The sequence below is a fragment of the Helobdella robusta genome (assembly GCF_000326865.2).
Source record: "Helobdella robusta unplaced genomic scaffold HELROscaffold_32, whole genome shotgun sequence".
NCBI classification, from domain to species: Eukaryota; Metazoa; Annelida; class Clitellata; order Rhynchobdellida; family Glossiphoniidae; genus Helobdella; species Helobdella robusta.
In genome coordinates this window covers 874,383-896,310 of record NW_008704589.1, presented here as the reverse complement: position 1 = coordinate 896,310, position 21,928 = coordinate 874,383, and the positions used below count along the sequence as shown (strand labels likewise).

The 21,928-nt window shown below is 31.9% G+C and overlaps 3 protein-coding genes across 3 annotated transcripts; all 3 read right to left on the bottom strand.

The window, feature by feature from the left end:
* Positions 1 to 265: 265 nt before the first annotated feature.
* Positions 266 to 1,576, bottom strand: HELRODRAFT_175101 (hypothetical protein; the record flags this gene model as incomplete). Its single annotated transcript, XM_009022538.1, has 1 exon — positions 266 to 1,576. One exon carries the CDS (start codon positions 1,574 to 1,576, stop codon positions 266 to 268), a length of 1,311 nt encoding a protein of 436 aa, XP_009020786.1.
* Positions 1,577 to 17,413: 15,837 nt separating this feature from the next.
* HELRODRAFT_175100 (hypothetical protein) lies at positions 17,414 to 20,250 on the bottom strand (the record flags this gene model as incomplete). Its single annotated transcript, XM_009022537.1, has 4 exons — positions 17,414 to 17,695; positions 17,777 to 17,952; positions 18,773 to 18,837; positions 18,887 to 20,250. The coding sequence occupies 4 exons, from the start codon at positions 20,248 to 20,250 to the stop codon at positions 17,414 to 17,416; spliced, it is 1,887 nt and encodes a 628-aa protein (XP_009020785.1).
* Positions 20,251 to 20,389: 139 nt separating this feature from the next.
* HELRODRAFT_175099 (hypothetical protein) lies at positions 20,390 to 21,499 on the bottom strand (the record flags this gene model as incomplete). Its single annotated transcript, XM_009022536.1, has 1 exon — positions 20,390 to 21,499. One exon carries the CDS (start codon positions 21,497 to 21,499, stop codon positions 20,390 to 20,392), a length of 1,110 nt encoding a protein of 369 aa, XP_009020784.1.
* Between the last annotated feature and the right edge of the window lie 429 nt (positions 21,500 to 21,928).

The window sequence follows — 21,928 nt, the reverse complement described above, 5'->3', positions numbered from 1 at the left end:
TTGTTATTTTTGACTACATAAGTTTTTAAATTATTAGTTAGATTACCTATTTTCAGAATTACATTTGCCCGGGCCGAACTGAAATTGAATCCACTGATAGTTTTAAATGCACTTTTATTATTCATTAACCCAAGTTTTAAAACATCTATGATTTTCTGGTTTATTAAACTTATATTTGAGCCACTGTCGTAAACTGCTTTCACTTTTAATTTATTATCTATAAGAACATTCACTCTTATCAATGCATTCAATTTCTCCGGGCCATCTAGTTTAAAGAATTCTTATCAATTTCGATGTTCATCATTTCTGCTTCTTCATTTTGTGAATAATTGTTGTTGTGTAAATTAATTTCTTTCTTTGATGAATAAAGACTTCTGTTCCTGCATTCGTTAGTTGGATGATATCGATTTTTCCAACCTAGTTCTTCACATATAAAACATGGTTTCTTAATTCTTGGATCAATATTTTTTTCTGATGTATTAAAATTTGACTTTATTTTTGGATAAATATTTTTTTCTGATGTAGCAAAATTTGACTTATTTATAGTTTCATTATTCAAAGAATGAATTCCATATCTTGCTTTTTGGTTTTCTGACTTAATTTTAGTATCTGCATTGTTCTTTTGTATATACGCATTTGTTTTGATTGTATTTTCTTTGTCTGAAGAATTGTTTCGGAATCTTTGTTTTATGTGAATGCTTTCCTCGAGTCTTCGCAATTTTCTGTACAATTTTTCAATCGTTGTGATTTCTTCACGGTCAAGTTGGTTCTGAATTTCTAGTGGTAAGCCGATGACGATCATATTTATTCTTGATATCGTAGTGGCGTTTAATTCAGCTTCTAAACATAAGCTTTCCTTGGCTAAAGCATAATCTATTAGTGAACCGCCTAGATATTTAAAATTGTATGCCGTTCTTATTTTTTTCCAACCTTTATCAGCAAATACTGTGAGAAACGATGCTCTCCATTCTGACCAATTAGTTAAACCAATTTTTATTATATTTGCGTCGTACCAATTTTCTGCTGAACCCGATAAAAAAAATCGAAGTGCTTCTATCATATTGGTAGCGTCGAATATTTTGTGTCTTATACACTCGTTTTCAAATTTTCCTAGCCAATCGTTAACATTTTGACTTTTATTAAATTTGTCTAAAATAAACCTTTTTTCAACATCATGCAATTTAAATTTATTATCTAAATTTAATTTCGCTTCCAATTCTTTAATTTTTTCGATTAAAAAATTTTTCTCATCTGATTTATCTTCAACCACGTGTTCATTACTTATATTAGCTTCTTCTAGTGGCATGTTTAAAAAGCATAAATTGCCGTCTTCGTCATAATATTCTTTTCTTAATTCGTCATCAATCGTTATGCCAATTTTGCGGTAACCATTAATCGGTTTTATTGTCATAATTGTATTTTTTATCACTCGCTTTGAGCATAAAACTTTATGTTCAGCCAAATCTTTATAATCATCGGGCAAATTATACCACGCTAATTTATTTTCTGACAAAGCCGTCAATTCGAAATTATCGTTTCTTTTTATAATATAAAAAAATAACTTATCTGAAGACATCTTCTCTTTCTTTCTTTCTTTCTCTTTTTTTTTTTTGGAATATAACTTGTAATTGATTTGTAAGATTGTTTCTAAATAAACCTGATTTATTAATCTGTAAAACAGTTTATTCAAACAAATTAAATGTCATATAATCAAATAATATAAAATAATACAGAGATATAAATTAAAGAAAACATACCTGTAAAACAGTAATCAATTACAGGCTTATTCATACGAAACTCATAAATCAAATAAATTATAAAATATGTCAATCACGTGGTGCAGCACATTTATCGCAGCACATTTATCGAAACCCAAACAAAGATCAAACATATATCAAAGATATTGAATATCATAGATATGAAATAAATACATAAATGTGGTTACATTTACATACATACACAAATGCAATACACACACATACATAATTATACTAAGCATATCAATTTTGCGCATGCAATTTGCTTTTTGACATAAATTAAAATATTATTTCATCTGAAATAAATTATGTTATATTTACATGTGAAACAAATATATAGAATTTATTTTTTTTTATTTTATTAAAACAATGGTAGCCAGTCACAAAAACAATTTATCACATTCAACATTCGCGTCATTTCAATCATACATTTTTTACTTTGCCTGAATTGATGCGACGAAATAAAAAAAATTTAAACTAGAAATGATACATACAGTAATACTCTTCTCCAGCGACCTCCTCATTTACGACTCTCTCTCTCTCTCTCTCTCTCTCTCTCTCTCTCTCTCTCTCCTCTCTCTCTCTCTCTTTCTCTCTCTCATTCCCGACCGTTTTGTTTCTGATGGATTGTTTTCACATTAAGCGTAACTCCCGATCTGCGACCTTTAAAAAACACAAAAAAATATCATTGAAACGTAAAACTTACCATTTTTTTGTAAAATTTTCAATTTTCATTATACCACCAGATCTGCTACTGATATAAAAATAAAAAACAAACCTATGTTATTTAACTAAGTTGATGTTAGCTAAAATGAACGCTGGCTTGTAAGCAAACTCGTCTTAATAACACAAAAATAGGACTGAGACATATCAACCCAACCTCACATGTTCAGTGTCTGCTTAAAAACAAATTATAAACTACGCATGTATTTCTAATAAAACTTCACTTGTTTCTTATGCAATAGTAGCTAAACAACGTATTTGAAACTAATTTTACTTATATTTTATATGTTTAGTATTTGTTCGTTTCACAAAAATGGAATATGTTAGCATTTATTTACTTATTAATTACCATTTAACATATGTCTTTGTTTAATCATTTCAAAAAAAACCACAATTCACTCAGAGTAGAGCAATCAGTTTTAAAGATTAAGTGATGCAAATAAGAAACTGATGAAATAAAGAAAAAAGGGAAAATGGGGTTGTATTTTGAAACAATTTAGTCTGTTTTCATAGCATCAACATACACGAGGTTGGTATTACTCTCACAGTAATCTTAGATCGTTCTTAAATATTTTTCAAATGATACATGTGCGTGTGTTCGTGTGTGTGTGTGTGAGTGCGTGTGTGTGTGTGTGGATGTAATGTTCTAGTATATATTAAAATGTTTACACTACAATTCAACACTTAACTGTATACAACACGCACACCTTTTATTAATGCAATCATTTAATTAATTACTTTTAAAAAAAGTAACTAAAATTCATTCTTATATAACATCAGATCAAAAATGAAGATTGTATAGGAATAGAAATTCAATTAAAAATCATGCTATCAAATTCTAAGTGCTATCAAAATCTATTAAATGCCAAAGTGATTTATAAAAATTTAACTTTTATTACTACATTTATTAATTAAAATTATAAATTAACTAAATGTATAAAATGGAATTAATAAATTAAATTAATATGATTAAAAGTGCATATATAAAAAAAAAAGTGTATATATAAAAAAAAAGTGTATATATAAAAAAAAGTGTATATATAAAAAAAAGTGTATATATATAAAAAAAAAAAAAGTGTATATATAACATACCTGGTTTACAAGGGAACCAGCGCGATTGATTACATATAGGTCAGGGGAGCATAGGTCGATGATAGACTATATATTGGTAAGGGCCAAACATAGGAAGTATGTGAAGAATGTGAAGGCGATACCTGGTATGCTGCAGCATAAGTATGGTTGTGATGGATGTGACATCAAAAGAAATGGGGAGGAGAAAGAAGGATAAGTTTGTGGCAAAGAGAAAGATATGGAAGTTGCAGGATGCAGAGGTGAGGAAGGCATTTGAAGTGAAGGTGACTGAAAATTGGGAGAGTGGTAAGGATGGAGATGTTTGGGAGAGATACAGGGACTGTGTGTTGGCTACGGCAGATAAAGTATGTGGATGGACGAAAGGAAAGTGTAGGCATGGTGAGACGTGGTGGTGGGATGAAGATATAAGAAGGGTTTTGGAAGTCAAGAAGGAGAGGTTTAGGGTATGGAGAAGGGACATGACGGAGGAAGCGGAGTTTGAGTATAGGAAGGCCAAGAAGGTTGCAAAACAGGCAGTGGCAACTGCAATGACGAAAGCATCAGATAGGTTAATGAAGGAAATGGAATTTGATGTGAGTTCGAGGAAAATGTTCAAAGTAGCAAAGCAGTCAATAAGGGATAGGAAAGATGTTATAGGGAATGGATGTGTTTGGGATGGATCTGGCAAGTTGTGCATAGATGAGGAGGAAAAAGCTCAGGCGTGGAAAGCTCATATGGAAATGTTGATGAATGAAGAGAATGAGTGGGATGGAGATGTAGAATCCGCGGTCACACACGGACCTATAGAGAAGGTGACGATGGAGGAAGTAGAGAGAGCAGTTAGAGAAATGAAACTAGGTAAGGCGACAGGGGTTTCGGAAGTGGCGGCAGAACATATAAAAGCGAGTGGGGTGATAGGAATTGAAGTTATGATGAGAATTGCTAACAGTATGTTTGATGGTGAAGGTATACCTGAGGATTGGCGACACAGTGTGTTGGTGCCGTTGTATAAGGGCAAAGGAGATGTGAAAGATTGTGGGTCATATAGGGGTGTGAAATTGCTAGAGCACGGAATAAAGGTAGTGGAGAGGGTGCTTGAGAGGAGGTTGAGAAATATGGTGACAGTTAATGAAATGCAGTGTGGGTTTATGCCTGGTAGGGGAACGGTGGATGCGTTGTTCATGGTGAGAATGTTGCAGGAGAATTATAGAAAGAAGAAACGAAGATTGTACATGTGTTTTGTGGATCTAGAAAAGGCTTTTGATCGAGTACCGAGGAAGGTCATTGAATGGGCGTTGAGGAAGAAAGGAATGAATGAGAGACTTGTTAAAGCTGTGATGCAGCTGTATGAAGGGGCAAAGACAAAGGTGAGGGTTGGAAGGGGGATGTCGGACGCTTTTAGTGTTAAGGTAGGAGAGCATCAAGGATCAGTGTTATCACCGTTTCTGTTTGCAATTGTGATGGATGTTGTGTGTGGAAACATAATGGAGGGGTTGTTATTTGAGATTTTGTATGCAGACGATTTAGTCTTGATGGCTGATAGCATGGAAGAATTGCAGTTAAAATTTGACAGATGGAAAAGTGTTATTGAAAAGAAAGGGTTAAAAGTTAATATTGGTAAGACGAAGGTAATGGTGAGTGGGGAAGGTGGGGAGCGAGTGATAAGTAAAATAGACCCCTGTGGGGTATGTGACAGGAAAGTGAAGGCTAACTTGGTATTGTGTATAGGATGTCAGAAATGGGTGCATAAGAGATGTAGTGGTGTGAGGGGGGCACTGAAAAAAGTGGAAGGCACGTTCAAATGTAAGAAATGTGTTCATGGTGTGATTAATAGGACGGACGCAAGGACGGGGTGGAGTAGTGGTATTGAAAGAGTGGAAAGCTTTGTTTACTTAGGGGATAAGCTGAACGCGGATGGAGGATGTTTGAGCGCAGTTACGGCTAGAGTTCGTGTAGGATGGATGAAATTTAGGGAACTGGGTGGGGTATTGTGTGGAAAGAAATGGTCAGTGAAGATGAAAGGGAGGGTATATAAAGCATGTGTGAGAGCAGCGATAGTATATGGTGGTGAAACTTGGGTGTTGAGGAGAGAGGAGGAAAGTGTTCTGCAGAGGGCTGAAAGAGCTATGGCGAGGATGATGTGTGGGGTTAAAGTGAAGGATAGGAGGAGTAGTACAGAGCTGATGTCAATGATGGAACTGAATGAGGACATTGTGACATTGATAAGGAGATCGAGATTGCGGTGGTATGGACATGTGTTGAGAAGGGATGAAAGGGTCGGGATTAGGCGAGCGTTGGAGTTCGAAGTTGAAGGAGTGGTAGGAAGGGGTCGTCCGCGATTGGGATGGAGAGAGCAGGTGGAGAAGGACAGGGTGAAAGCGGGGTTGCGTGATACTGAGGCGAGTGCCAGATGTGGATGGCGTCGAGGGGTATTTCGGTTTCATCATAGGTAGCCAAACGGCAACCCCCGATCTCGGGGAAAATGTCGTCTAAACGTGTGTTGTTGTTGTTGTTGTAAAAGTATATATATAACATTAGAAAAGCTATATAGACAAGTGAATAGAAATAATTTTACAATTTTTAATTTCAATGTGAAATAGTTCTTAACAATATTAAAAAGACAATGAACAGAATATAGATTTTAAATTTATAAGATAGATTCTATTCCAATGAGCCTGAAGTTTAAAGATATAGAAATAGATAAAAAAAAAAGGAGAACAAGATTAAAAGCTAGAAGAAAAGTCGTTTTGGAACCATGCTTTTATTTTTTTTAAACTTATTAGATATGTTATTGTTATCACAGAAAATGCTGTTGCATTTCATATTTATATAGCTCTTAAGTATTAAGTTTGTAATCAGTGTAATATTGTAATGTAATTTAAATGATGTAGAATTGTAGATGTATTTATTATTTCCATTTTTTAACTAATGGCATAAAACACAAAAACAAATGCCACAAGGAAGAGCAATAAATTGAATAAATATATAATATAAAATTAATAATAAAATCAACTAAAATAAAATGAGATGGACCTCTAAACAAACTCCTAACAGAACAGCATGTATAACACATCACCATCATCATATCACATGGTGATCCTCATATCATATCATAATCATATATCATATCATATATCATGTCATATCACCAGATAATCATATCGTGTATCATCAGTCAGTAACAGAACAGTTAAACTTTAAAGGAAAGATCAGTCCTGTCCAGAGTCAGACAATGGCAATGCCAAATGCTGAGATTGAGTGTGTGTCTCAAGTAATATTTTAACCATTTTTTAAAGTAACATAAAAAAATCAACCAACCTAGCGATGCAAGACATTGTTCCACTTCTTTTAAATAACGGCCTTTACTTCAGAACAATTGCAGAATTGTTTTTGCTGGGATTTAAAAAATTTCAAATCAAAAAGTGAACATAATTTTGATTTAAAAATGAACCTACATAGCAAAAATTAATTACAATGCTTTCAAATTCACATTTGAATGTGCGAACAAAAAAATACACTCAAATAAAGGTTTTAATAGTAAAAAATACGTGGTTAAAACGATTAAGAACATAAATGAGCATATTTAATAAACATTCACCATGCTCACATATAACAAACATTAAACTGAATATAGCATCATTAGATTAGCTCACATCCTGAAATACAACATTAACTATATTACTATATGACCGTACATGTACGGTGTATATATCTGCATATATATGTACATTAATTAGAGACATTAATTAACACAGGCTGATCAAAAGTACCTATAATAAAGCTGTTTGCGGTAATTTTTCTGTTTCATATCTCGAAACGTGTTAACTAACCTTGTTTTGTAGATTTTTAAAAGCTAATTCACTAGATGCCGCAACTGACCCTTAATGTTTTTATAGTCAATTTATAACTCAGTGGTTTAAAAACTAACATTTTTTCATATATTCGCTACTATGATTGTCATTTTGTTCATTGAATTTGTGATATTATATCTTTAAACGTTTAACATGGAGAATTGATTATAAGAGATGAATTGTAAAAATATATAATTAAAGCAAATATAGGTGTAACGGACAACTACCTAAGGAGATACAATTCTGAATACCTGCTGAATTAATTAAATTTTAAGAAATTGCATCTACTAATTGATGAACATTAGGTTTTAGAGATTTCCTTATTCAATAATGATATACAAGGTAGTTTCAATAAAGACATCGACAATCATTGTAATATATTGGGGTCAGGGGTGCATGCATAAGATATGATCTCAGTGATTGATATGGTGAGGAAGATGATGTTGACGTCACTGCGAAAGACTGCAATGTTGTTGTTGTTGAAAAAAAATAATATCAATAAAAAAATGTTCATGTTTCGAAAGAATGACCTTTACGGGTAATAATTATTATTGGAAATTGATTGATCGTCGCGCGAGTTATATAGAAGCAATTCATATATAACGAACGATGTCAGGCATCAATCAACCAACATTTAGCAATAGAGAAACAAACAAGCTGACAATCATACGCACACAAAAACACAGTAAGATACATAAACATTCCTATCACTGGCTTAAACATACTCTGACTGAGATACACGCCACACACACATACACACACACACACACATACACACAAACACACACAAACATATGTATGCACTTATGGACACGATTACAAATAATTACTCACTCCGAGATAATCCATTAAATAAACAAATTTATGGTAAGCAAGCAACACATTCTGTTGCCGCTACAAGCGGTTTTATGCATGCATGCATGTGTACGTGTTTATGCGAAAATTTAAACACATATAGACTTTGCGGTACATTTTACAGCTTAAAATTACTAAAATACTCAAAAATACTCATGAAAAGTAATGAGAAAAAATGCTCATGTAATGCTCATGTAATTATGCAAAATGTCTTATGGTGTGATACTAAAAATGCAATCACACATACACTATTTTCAATATATATCTAATAATATATATATAAATATATATATGCGCGCACACAAATTTATCTATAACATACGCTGAAACGTGCACTCGTAAATTTCACTTACACACGCGCACTAACGTTAGCACATGCACGACCGCACACCCCAGCAGTGCAGGCATAAATTTTGAATGGACTGCTTTTCTGGGATATAAGTAACACCGGCGTGACATTCTATTAAATAAACAAAATGATTAATTTTCTTTTAAAAACAATTTTTTATTTTCTTTTCGACTTGTCACTGCTCGCTCATGTTTGCTCTGGCTTGACAGGTTCTCTTTAGAGCACGGTTTAAAAAAAACGAAATGTGTGTGCGATTTTTGTTCATTTGATATATACTAATAGCACGAGGCTACTCCCACCGTAAATACTGCTGCAATTAGTTTTAATTCAGATTTAAGTTAGATTCAAAAATTTAAAAGTTTTTAGACCGTATTAAATACACGAAAAATCGAACTGGAGATTTAGATGGAGATTTATTCATAATAATAATAAGTAGCCTGTCTTGTTTTAGAGGAAATGTGCTTGTCTACTGTTTTATATATTCAAACATCAAATATCAAAAGATTCAAGATGGATTCTAGCCAAACAGAAATACATAACCTTCTAATATAGAACGTACAACAATGTTAGCGTTGTAACATTCCAACCGCTGGCAATCCATCTTTTTCGCTGTTCGGGCCGTTATTTGACAGCTTAGCAACAGTCAAGCAACAGCCTAGCAACAAGTCACTCAGTTGCAAATAAATGAATGGCACACTACATGTTTTGAATCTAAGAAGCAATATATAAATGCCTTACTCATACAGTTCAACTTTTACACAATTAATGATAATATTATATGATATGATGATATGATATGATATATTATATTATTATTATATTATATATTACATGATATATTATATTATATAATATGATAACACAGAAATTAAAAATAAAAATTAATTATAAATCTAAATTGCTGAACCCCATTAAGAGACTTATGCGTGTCAGCAGCCAACAGTTAAGTTTTTCAGATATTTTGTTTTAGGTTTTTAGAAAATACGTGCTCGTTTCAATTAAAACTACTTCGAATAATAAATGAAAACATATTCTACTCAATAAATTGAATCTCCGAACAAAAATCAATTCCTCATAGAAAAACGTCTGAGAGAGACATTAAAAACATTGAAACAACATTGCACATTATTGCCGACAACTTATGATCCGTTGCTAAAGAAACGTTCGCTAGTTTTTTTCATTCATTTCATCAATCAATTTATTCATTCGTTCATTCTTTTAATCATTCATTCAGTCAAACATTCATTCAATCATTTGTTTATAGACTCAGTCAGTCGTTTTTTAAGTAAATCATTTGTTCATTCATTCACTCATTAATTCATTCATTTATTCTTTGATTCACTCACTCATTCATTACAATCCATCCATCACAGCATCAAACATAGTGCAAACTTTCGACATTTTTTCAATCAACGTAAAACTCACAAAGGATTTGTTTAGAAATTTTTTTGTGAAATTAATTATTTAAAACAATTAACAATAATTAAACTAATTAATTAATTTAATAATCAATGATTAATTAAAAAAAATTTTCGAATCCTGTTGAAAAATCAATAAATTCATTTATGAATAATAACAATATATAAGGAAAAACTTGTTATGAAGGAAAATAATATTGAATCTGTGCCATTTGTTAATTTCATTATTTTTTTTTTATATATAACAATTTTATTTGTGTATATATCGAAAGTTTTGAGAAGAACACTTTTATTAAGTTAAGTACGAAACATACCTAACCTATCAAAAAGCTGCTTCATTTCATCACGCAGTCACCAAGAAAAAATACGTAGGAGTGTTTCAGTGCTGGTTCATTTTTCAGTAAAATATTTTGATTAATGGCATAATCAATTTCATGTTTTGATAAATTTTTATAAAGCTGAGAAAGAAAGAAGACAAGCAGCCTACTTGCGTATAAATGCTCTTCTTCTTCAAATTCAAATATTTTAAGCCCTGAAACGCAAATTTTTGTTAAAATATTTCCTTTACGTGACGCTCAATACGTTCATCGTGTTAGCGCATGATTTTACGATCATGTTTATGTGTGCGTGTGTGTGTGTGTTTGTGTGTCTGTCTGTAATGTTTATTGTGCATGTTTCAACGTATTCAATATTTTTTGTTGTGTGTTTAATACATTTTTATTTTGTAGCCGCTTTGAGCACTTGTTTGTTGTTTTCATGTGGGCGTGCATATATTGTGTGTGTATGTATGTTGTGCATTTGTTATTACATTGTATGCAAACATTAGTGACATGTGTGCACGTTCATTCGGTAGCACACACAGATACGTTTGCTGAATTACTTGTCCCTACGTCAGTCTGGTTGATTGCACGTGTGTTTGCGTGTCCTTCTCATGTTGTGTGTGTGCGTGTGCGTGAGTGTGTGTGTTTGCACGTTCCTGTTTGCTCGATGCCAAGATGTCATTCATATTTATTAATTTAAAAATGAACTTGAAAATGAAATATGCCGCAAGAAGATGCAGGTCTCGCGTAAGCTCGTATTTCAAATCTGAAACATTTTAACAAACATGCGTGTCTTCTGCGCGTATGTGCTTGCCTTCATTTTTGTTAATGTGCGTGGTGTGTCCACATAAAAAACCTTAATATATGTATATTTGTCCATACATACCTTTTTATTAAATTAAGCCAACATTATCATTCATATATCATTATATATACGCGCACATATTTGCATGTAACATATTTAAATACATACAAACATGTACAAACATGTTTGTATGTATTTAACACAATACAAACAAACAAATACAAACATGTACAAACTTGTACACAGTATACATACGAACGTGCACACAAATTATAATGTTATATATTTATATTCAAACAATGCGCTATGTAATGCACAGGCGTAATGTATTTAAATTAAGAGATAAACACGCGTCTGAAAATGAATGATAGCGAAATGAATTTTTCACCAAACATCATGGGGCTTGATTTTTTAAAAATAATAATAATAATAATTATTATTATTATTATTACTATTTTTATTATTATTTGTAGTACTTAAATGATGAATTAATGTGTGGCAGTAGATATATAAAAAATTATATTTTTTTTTTTTTTTCATTTTCAAATATAATAATCTGTAAACATTCTTCACTTTTGTTTATATTTGTGATTGCTTGTGTATAAATTTTTGTGCGTGTGCGTGCGTGCATGTGCGTGTGTGCGTTAATCAGGATAAACACGCAATACAGCGCTTGTCCGTATGCATGTATGTATCTGGGAATGACATATGGAATGTAAACATGCAAGAGAAAAGTGAATGTGTGTATGAAGCGTGTCTGAATGCTTCATAAGTCTCAGGCCAGTGGGAACTCAAAATCTAATGAACATAAAATCATTTTAATGGTCAATAAAAGTTGAAAAATGTTTTTGAGAGATCCATTGAGCAAATGAAAATAAAAACAATTTTTTTTTTCATAGAAGTTTTGGTTTAATGAAATAAATTCGTATAGATATGAATATTATGAGTATAAATATTGAATAGGATATAATAACCTGTAACAATTAAATTAAAATAATTTTCGTTTATCTATTTTAAATATATAAATAAATAGTTTACAAGCTATCTTTTTCATTTTTTATTTGTTTAAAAATAATTTGTACTCTATAGCTAAGAACTAATTAAATTTGATGAAACCGCATTACGTGTCTGAAGACATAACAGGAAGAAATGCAAATAACATTGAAACATAATTCATCAACTATACTCTTACTTACTCCTAAGTTTATATGGTGTGCTGCAAATATCTTTCAATCATTTTCTATCGTGTGTGTTTATTAATTTCAAAATATTTTGATTCACTTAGAATTGAAAATAAAAACACATAAGAAAGATGAAACGAGCAGTTGCATACAAATATGGTTTTAAAGCAAAGAAGCACCCAGGCAATATAAAGCTCTTCCAATGATTTTGCATTCAGAGTGAGTTTATCAATTTCGTCCGCGCCAAAGGAAAAATCTCAGATACGTTGAGTTTTTGTAGTTAAGTTACAGAAAAAGTTTATAAAGTAGATGAATAAAAAATATATTTTTTATGTATTTTTTTAGAAAGAATGATATCACAGTCAGACACGGTATAAGAAAGTTATGGTGAAGTTATTTAATATCTCAATAAATTTTTATCGACATTTTGGATAAAAATTTAAAATAAATAAGCTAACACGCGAGTACAAATAAAGGAATAAATTAAAAGTTGAATAATGAAAAGTGTGGAAGATTTAATGAAGAATGGTAGCGGTACGGAAGATGTTGAAGAACGAATGAAATTTATGAGAAGAAAAAATTGAAGAAAATGTTGGAAGATGAAGAAATTGAAAAAAGGAAAAAAACAGAAAGGGTGGAATTGGAGAGTGAAATAACAATGTGCTGATCATACAGTGCTCCCGGCTAAATTAATCAGAACAAAAAAAATTTCATAGAATGGTAACAAATGAGAAACGCAATAATAATAATAATAATAATAATAATAATAATAATAATAATAATAATAATAATAATAATAATAATAATACACTTTTTCACAATTTAAATTATGATTCTTACTATAATTTTTTTTAAATACTAGTAGTTAATTATTAGTATTTCAAATAAAATAACATTGACAATTCCAAAATAATTTAATTTATTACAATATAAAATATCTAGTGCAGGCAAAAATCCGAGACATTCTGAGAAGTCCTAACTAACGATATAAAAAAGTATTGACAACATCAACATTGAACTGGAGGAAACAACAAAAACAACAGAAAATAAAAAGGATAATAATAAAGAATATAAATAAAAATAATAATGAACTGGCGCGAAGGCAAAATAAAAATTATGATTGATTGAAAAATTACGCTTGTAAGATCAGTGATGGATCGAATGAAATTCATAAAAAAATGAAAAACTTTATAACAATTATTCTCTCTTTCTCTCTTTGCTCCTGTATTGAAGGCAATCAGGCATTTACGTAAGATCTATCTTTTCTTCCACCCAAACGATGCAGCTTCGGAATATGAACAATACTGCTGGAGACGTTTTTTTTTCCGGCTAACCTTGGTCCGGTAGGGTTGGCATTAACTGCGGACCTGGGACTGGCATTTATTCGAGAGTCGGTCTTTCTCGCATCGTTCCCTCGATAGGCGTTACTTTTTTGGGGCCTCTTACAATACTTTCTGACATGCTCTTTTTTCTACAGTTCCAGCATTTTGCGAATTTTTTGTCTGGTTTTGAGACAATCCTTCGACAATCATTCCCTTCATAGATTTGCCGTATTATTGTGCCTTTCTTCAACATTGGCTTTGGAGATTCCAGTGTCATATAGTGATTTAGGATTCCTTTAAGTGTTTTTATTTTTGATATTTTCATATCTCATATCAGGGTCTTGTAGGGTTTGAATAAATGCTTTTGTTGCCCTTCTGTCCCTAAATTCCTGGGTACGCCAGCAGGATTTGTCTCTCTCTGTCTTGTGTTAGTTGTTGAGCAGTTTACCTTGTTTTTGCCGAGCTGTGTTAAGTAGAGGTCTTCAGTATATTTGTTTCCATGGCGTCGGTCTAACACGTCGGTTAGCATCTCGTCCTAGGATTGTAATACCTCCAAAGCGGAGCCTCTTACTGCTATATTTAATTTTTAAAGACAATTGACGATGACATTTACTGTAAGAAATTTCACGTTTGATGAAAAATTTTTTCAAAAATCTAATTTTAATTTTCTATAGTCCAAATACCACTTGCAGATAATTAACCTTAAAAAAACACAAAAGGAAAAAAAACTAAACAGCATAGACAACACACACAATCATACATACACTCTCATAAACACACACACACACACATACCAAGACAGATAGAAACAATCATAGAATGCTGAATGAGTATGAAAAAGTTGGCATCATGTGTTATCATTTCGAAGAAGCATCGTTACTACTAGCACGGCTCTTGCTTTCTCTTATATTCCCATTTATTTATCCTTTGCTTAACTTTCATTCCGCTCCTTTCCTTCATTCCAAATTTAGTTTCTGGTTTGTTCATTTTGTTGTTTTTTTTTATTTTTATATAACTAACTATTTTCTATTTTATAATTTCAACGTAGTTAAAAAATCATTTTCTTGTCCTATTTTCACAACCAGTATAAAATTGTATTGTGATGGCAAGCATATTATATACGTGTGTGTGTATGTGTGTGTGTATGTATGTGTGTGTGTGTGTATGTGTGTGTATCGTTAGTAAATAAAACAAATTAGAGTATAAATAATTTTTATCATATCTACATGAGTATGAAATAAGGTGGCAGAGATGAAATGAAAAACAAAACGACAACATAAAATTTTTAAAATTAAAAAAATGAAACACATCCAACCATCCAACAGGACATTACATATAAAACAACAAAGCAAAAACCCGGTGAAATATCAAAGCAATAAAATCGCGAATTTGATTCAATCTAATTTCAAAAACCACGCAACCTTAGTGAATTGGATACACAGAAGAAAGTTACGACTTTATTTATATTGCAAGAGCATGTGTGAGTGTTATGTGTATGTATTTGTATATATGTAGAAGAGCTGTTAAAAACGTAAGTATTTTAATTTTATTCTTAGGTTTTTATTAGTTATTTGAAGGTTTATAGGTTTTTTAGATTTTATAAATTGATCAAAAAATTGCTATTTCAACTAAATTAATGATAAAAAAGTACATTTTACAAATTTAATAACCCTAAAAAATCTAGATTTACTAAAAATTGGTTTCACTGCTCTGGCATGTAGAGGTATGTGTGTGCGTTATGTTGTTGTGAAGTTGTGAAGTTATGTGTATGTCTGTGTGTGTTATGAGTGTATGACGGTGTGCGTGTAGTGTGTGTAAGGCCATATAAACATTTACGTAGGTGAGTGTAAGTGTATGTGCTTGTAGATAGCACAGCGGAGTGCGATGCAAGCCAAGAAGACACTGTTAATAGAATGGCCCCTAACGAATCTCTTTTAAATAGCCTTTCATTTGCAATTTCAACAACTGCTATTCTGTCTGGCTGGCTTGTTCTTCTGGTAATGTCCATATATACTGAACATTGTGCGCGATGTTATGTGTGTGTTTGTATGTTTGTTTGTGTGTAAGCTAAATCCAAATCATGACGTCAAACATAAAATAACAAATTGATTAACAATTTGGTATATCGTTAGTCATGTGTACGTGTTTTTGTGTCTCTGTGTGTTTTTATGTGACTGTGAACTTGTATGTTCCACTGAAAGCCTACCTGTTATTTGTCAACCCGTTATTTAAACATTTCAAGAATAACAACATCAGATCATCTGAACGTGAGGATAACACGTTAACAATAGGAAGATATTAATGCTTTTATTAACGACATTAAATGAAACTTGCTAACGAAGTGATATTTAAAATATAGAATCATTTTTTAAGTTTAATTGTAAAGTAACGTAATGCCAACTTTAACTTTCATACAAAACACACAGACACAACTCAACACACATACAAATACATTCCAATCATCTTTATACACAGTTATAATTATCGTACTAGTTAGCCACATACATAACTCACAAATGCGTTTGATCACAGACGCATACATATACTAATCATCTGTTTCCCGCTATAACCGCCTAACCCTAATTGATCATAAACATACTAACGTGTATTCATCCCATTGTATTCATCATATAAATAAATCTATAATAGGTTAGCGATAATTTTGAATAATTTCTTAAAATATACACTCATGTTAATGTATAGCGTATTAATATGTTAATATGTATGTTACGTGTGCTTTTAAAATTAATTCAAATATGTACTACATCGTTTGTACAATAGTTATATATACACTTGCATATTAATGTATATGCACGTTTATATAAACGCATGTGTATGTAGGGCTATATCATTATGCGCTTTTAATTCCGATTTAATGGTTCACCTCGCATGTCCACTTATGTAAATATCTTGTGCTATTTGTGCTCTTTTATTGGTGCTACGTCACATCCGTTGTTTCTGCGCATGTCAAATCAGTCCTACAGTTCAAAAGAATTAGATTCGAGAAAAGAAAATTTTTCTTGAAATTTTTCGGGTTTAGTTTTTTTCCTCTTCTTTTAGTTGGACGAGGGAATGGTAATTACGGTGACGTGGTGATGGTGATGACGACAACGATAATGAGTGGGATGCGTTTAAAAAAAATAACAAACTGAAGAATGGGTATGAAGATATGGAACGTAGAAATTATAATTTTATCGGTTGTCATCACATTGGCTATGAACATGTTAGGTTGAATTATTATATAAATGACATTAAAACCAATCACAAACTTCAACAACACAAATAAACAACTCTAAAAATTTCAACAATTTTGACTACAAAACTTAAACGAAACGAAACGAAACGAAATTATTTATTTGCTTCTCAAAATTGAAAATTAAAAGAAAGCAGGATGACCATAATAGAATTTATATGAAATTCATCTAGTATGGCCACCTAAACAGAAATGTCCTATGTTCACACAAATTTTCAGCAAATAATAAAAATTTTCCCTAAATGATCTACGAGAGGTATGTTAGATGTTAGTTGTTAGTAAATTAACAAACTCAACTATGTTAGCAAAATAGATGTTAGTTGTTAGTACGATGGTTCATGGTTTATGTATAACAATGTTTGGTATCTATCCAGAAAAACACGGGATAGACATTACATAGTTATCTATATATTTAAGCAATATATAGAATTATAAATATATATACATTGTTCTAAAAGTTAAAGAGAAGTTAAATGTAACCTCATATAACTAAATTATTTTGACTAAATCAACAGAACTTAATTCTTAAGTTTAAAATAAAATTTTTCAGTTTCTGCCTAAATTTAACATCAGACATTGAGTCAATTTTAAAGTTGTTCTTTAATAGCAAATTCCAGATTCTCGGTCCTTTGCAATATACGTGGAAGAAGAGAATGTTTGTTTTTGATGAATTTGATCTAATGTAATTTTGTCTCTTGTTGTTGCTGCAAGTGTAGTAATGATTGAATATTGATGGTAACTTGTTTGTCAGCTGTTTGTAGACAAAATTAGCCGTGAAGTAGGCATTCACCTGATCAAAATTCAAATTTTTCGTTGACAAAAATAATGGCAACGTGTGCGATTGCTTTGTTGATGATGTAACTAGCCGTACTGCCCTTTTCATTATTAATCGGATCGGATCGGTGATCGTGCGATAGGTACCAGCCCAGACTACGTTGCAGTAAGAGATGTACGGTACGCATATGGCGTTATAGAGCATATTTAACGTTCTTCTTGGAACGTAAAATCGAACTTTGTTGATAACGCCAAGTGCTTTCGCCATTTTTCCTGATACGTAATTTACGTGGTGTCGAAAACTTAATTTTTGGTCAAGGTGGACACCTAGAAATTTAACTGATTTGCTTTCGCTTATTTCTAGTCCATTAATTGTAATCTTATACGGTTCTTTGTAGTTCAGATACTGAACCGGCCCAAAAATAATCATTTGAGATTTTTTGTTGTTCAACGTTAATTTGTTGTTTTGAAACCATTTGACCACTTCTTTAATGGCAATATTGGTTTTATTTAAAAGTTCGTGAATATTTTCACCTTTACTAAAAATATTAGTGTCATCGGCATAACAAACAAAATCAAAAAACTTCGATGCCTTGGGAAGATCGTTTATAAAGATCACAAACAGTAGTGGACCCAATATGCTTCCCTGAGGAACTCCAAAGTTATTTGTTAGTATCGTCGAATTTTTGTTCTGCCATCTAACAAACTGTTTCCTATCGGTCAAGTAGTTACTAAGCCATCTTAGGGGTGTTCCACGGATTCCATAATAATTTAACTTTTCCATCAAAATGCTGTGGTCGATGCAGTCAAAGGCTTTTGACAGATCGATGCAAGTTCCAACGACAAAGTTTTTATTTTCTGCAGCTACTCCAATTTTACGGATCAATTCCACGATTGCCAACTCTGTTGAATGTTTATCACGGAAGCCAAATTGAGAATCTGAAATTATGTTATATTTTTGAAGAAAATTGACAATTCTTTTGTACATCAATTTTTCCATAATTTTTGAAAAGGCCGGTAGTAACGCTACAGGTCGATAGTTGGTTATATCGGTATTACCTGTCTGCTTTGCTATTGGAATTACTTTTGCCACTTTGAAACATTGAGGAAATATGCCTGTCGCAAATGAAAAATTTACCAGATAACTCAAAATTTGAGCTGTTGAGTTGATTGTGGAAATAACAATTTTTGAAGGAATGTCATCAACACCACTTGAATATTTGGGTCGTAAACTTTTTGCCGCTCGACAACTTCTTCAAATGAGGTATCAAGACAAAAAAAGGAATTTGAAAGTTTATGGTGCATTGTTTGCTTCCATTCAGAATTTTTCGTAAAATCTTTCATCAAATTTGGAGCTAGGCTTATGAAGTGTTTGTTAAGTGCATCTTCAGGATTGTCTAAAACCTGTTCATCTGAGGTTAGTAACTTTTCATTTTTATCATCTTTACTTTTATTTATTATTTTTAAAATATTCGACCACGTTTTTTTGCTGTTATTTTTTGTTCGTTGAAACAAGTCACTGAAGTATTGTTTTTTTAGCTTATTGTTGAGATTTGAGCAACGTTTGGCAATTGATTTAAATTTCGTGTATCTTATCCCGGTTGGATTTTCGAGAAATTTTTTATATAAAGAATTTTTATTTTTGAGTAAAATACTAAATTCTTTTGTAATCCATGGTTTGTTACAGAGAAAATTTCTAGATTTTTTGACATTTTCCATTAAGCAACAGTCATCGAAAAGTTTTTTAAATAGGTCAATGAATAGTTTGAAAGCATCATTTACATCCTTGCATAACAAAACATCTGACCAATCGTTGATACATAAAGCTTCATTAAGTTTGTTTATTCTACTTTTTGAAAAGGAGTAGATTTGTTGATTCTTTACGTATTTGGACTTATTTTTGTTAATGGAAGAACTGATAGTGGCGGTGATGGGCAGATGGTCCGATATATCATGAACGTGCACACCACATAACGCTACCTGTTGCGGAAAGTTTGTGAAAAAGCAGTCGATGATTGATTGCTTTTCAACACTGATTCTTGTTGGAAGCGTTATTAACTGATCAAAACTGTAGCAGGTAAAAAGTTGACATAAATACATTTTGTTAACATCATCGTTCGTGTCGCTCATATCAATGTTGAGATCACCTGTGATAACAACATGCTTGTTTTCAACGTCTATTTGTTGCAATATAATTTCCAATTGCTGCAGGTAATAGATCGCGTTGCAACTGGGTGGTCTGTATGATACAACAATGACGAAATTTTTGGTTGAAGGGTCAGTCTCTAATTCAATTGCGAAAGTTTCAAAATCTAGACCTCCCAACTTGTTTAAATCATCTCTTGTCTTGAAGGTCAAGTTATTGCTTACGTAGAATCCTACTCCTCCACCGTGTTTGCTCAATCGATTTTTTCCGATGAATTTGAAACCGTTCATACAAATCAAATCCTCTGTACTATCATTAAGCCATGTTTCAGTGATGGCTACGACGTCAAATGTGCACACAAAATTGTTTAAATAATCAAACAACTCATCTGCCTTGTGTATTAAACTTCTGATGTTGATATGCATGAGATTAACAAATGATTTTACATTGGAATTATTGTAATGTATTTGTTTAAATTGGTTATTAAATTGGTTTATATTTTCAAATTTTTGGCACCTGTTGTTAAGTGTTTTGCGGTGGTTTTCTTTGTTTGCTGCATTTGTGCTAATCATGTTTCACATTATTACTTTCTTCGGGTTTTTTCTGGTTGAAGCGCCACTCACGAACGATGATGTGCTTCAAAATGATGTCAGGATCTTTCATCTTGCTGGCGTCACAACTTTCGACACACACTCTGAACATTGTGGACTGCTCATCATCATTGTTGTTTTTGTTACCCTCAGTCGAATTATTTGTCTTTTTAACAACAGGAAAACACGAAATTACCTTGATTCCATTTGTTGACAAGTATTCAACAACATCATCTCGGTGGCATCGCTGAATGTTGCTCATCATGAAAAATGACTTTTTTATCAGTTGTTTCTCCGCTTTCAATTTGCAATCATTGCTGACTTTGTTTCCAACAATTTTATTTGAAACTTTTTTTGCAACCTCTGAATATTTCATGCTGTTGTTGTTTTGACGATTGGTGTTGTTGCTATCGGTTTCACTGCGATTGGTGCTGCTGTTGTCTGACCGTGGACGCTTGTTTTTGCGCAGTACGAGACTGAACGGTAAGTTCTCCACTGGTGTTGTTACTCTGTTTGACCAGAGATTTTTGTCCTGTAGAATGTTATCTTGCTGCGCGTTACTTGTCGTTGGAATTTCGTTGTTGACATTTTTTTTTGTTGTTGACATTTGACGACTTTCGCCGACAAGAGAGTTAAGTTTATTTTTTACATTATCCAACTCGGTTGTGTAGGACAAAAACATTTTGTTAATTTCAGCTTGTTGACTGAACAACATTTCTTTTATTTGTTTGTTAACAAAGTCGAAATTTATTTTCAGCCAGTTTTCCGTGTTTGGTATTTTATTTATATCAGAACTGCAAAATAATGCTATTTTATCCAACAAATTGTTATTTTTAATATACCTGAATAAAGTCAAGCATTCCAGAAGTTTTTCATGTTTTGAATTCCCGCGCGAGGGAAATTTTTCCATTTTATCCAGTTTTAGTGAGTCTATTTCACATTTTAATGTTTTAATTGCTAAAACAATATCGTCACTAGTATAAAATTCACTAGTATTATTAATAAATGATTCTTCCTCTATTAAACTTAAATTATTATTAATAAAATAAAGGAGCTCGTTTATTTTTACCGGTCTCGACGCCATTTTTTTCTCATGTATTTTCTCATGTATTCTCATGTAAACGATATTACTAAGGTGACGTTTAACAACAACATTAACAAAATGACATTAACAACAACACATTAATAAAGTAACATTGACAATAACAACAGCACATGGCATCAACAACAACAACAACATTAGCAGCAACAACAACATTACGCAAAAGGATGGTCTCATCCTTGAAGAACATATCGTAACGTAATTGTCTCTAGACCCTATCATTTTGGCTATTGAATATCAATTTTATGATTCCTAGCATCATCTTGGATGGCTGACATTAAATTTCTTTTTTAATATTTTATTTCTGAAAATTACTAACACTGATAATATCATAATAATAAATAACTAGTAAATGTATAGTTAATTCGCGATAGTTAAAATAATAATAATAGTAATAATAATAATAGTAAT